The sequence below is a fragment of the Sinocyclocheilus grahami genome, unplaced genomic scaffold (assembly GCF_001515645.1).
Source record: "Sinocyclocheilus grahami isolate Dianchi unplaced genomic scaffold, SAMN03320097.WGS_v1.1 scaffold20387.1, whole genome shotgun sequence".
Taxonomy (NCBI): domain Eukaryota; kingdom Metazoa; phylum Chordata; class Actinopteri; order Cypriniformes; family Cyprinidae; genus Sinocyclocheilus; species Sinocyclocheilus grahami.
Genome location: NW_015518009.1, coordinates 1 through 579, shown reverse-complemented (window position 1 = coordinate 579; position 579 = coordinate 1). Strand labels below are relative to the sequence as shown.

The window sequence follows — 579 nt, the reverse complement described above, 5'->3', positions numbered from 1 at the left end:
TCGATTAAAGTTAAAGTACTTCTTAAAGTTGTACAAACACATTCCTTTCAAATCTTTAAAATGTTAATTTTAGTCCTAAAAACTTATTTTGACTATTGTGTGTGTTTCAGTGTAAGATGTCAGTGAATGGACATCGTGGTGAATGCTGGTGTGTGAATCCACACACAGGAAGACCCATCCTCAACTCTCCACTGATTAGGGGTGATCCCAACTGCAGCCAGTACCTTGATGCCCTAGAGATGGATCCCTCTGTGGAGCCTCAAAACAAAATGATGTCCTGAACCTTCTCATCCCTCCCCATCTTGACCTTCAAGCCTACAATCCCACACCCATGCCCCTAAAGGAGTCAGTGTTTTACACTCTCTAAACAAGCTATCTATACAACTTATGTGTTTATACATGTTTGCGCTTCTAGGTTTGAAACAGTATTGTTACAGTAAAAGTACTGATATAACTGAGTTTATAGTACTCATTAAATCCAAGCTAAGTGATGACATATGACCAGATGACTGATATTAGCAGGCTTGTACTACTACATACTATGGAACGATATTCCGGACAATTTTCAAATAGAATAGC

The 579-nt window shown here is 38.7% G+C and overlaps 1 protein-coding gene across 1 annotated transcript in view; it reads left to right on the top strand.

Annotated features, from left to right (window-relative positions):
- The window catches only part of LOC107579808 (insulin-like growth factor-binding protein 2-A), a 2720-nt gene extending 2147 nt beyond the window's left edge, over positions 1 to 573 (top strand). Inside the window, exon 3 of the mRNA XM_016265604.1 lies at positions 111 to 573. Within this exon, the coding sequence (XP_016121090.1) occupies positions 111 to 281 (171 nt within the window). The 3' untranslated portion in view covers positions 282 to 573. The remainder of the gene's footprint in view (positions 1 to 110) is intronic.
- Positions 574 to 579: the final 6 nt, after the last annotated feature.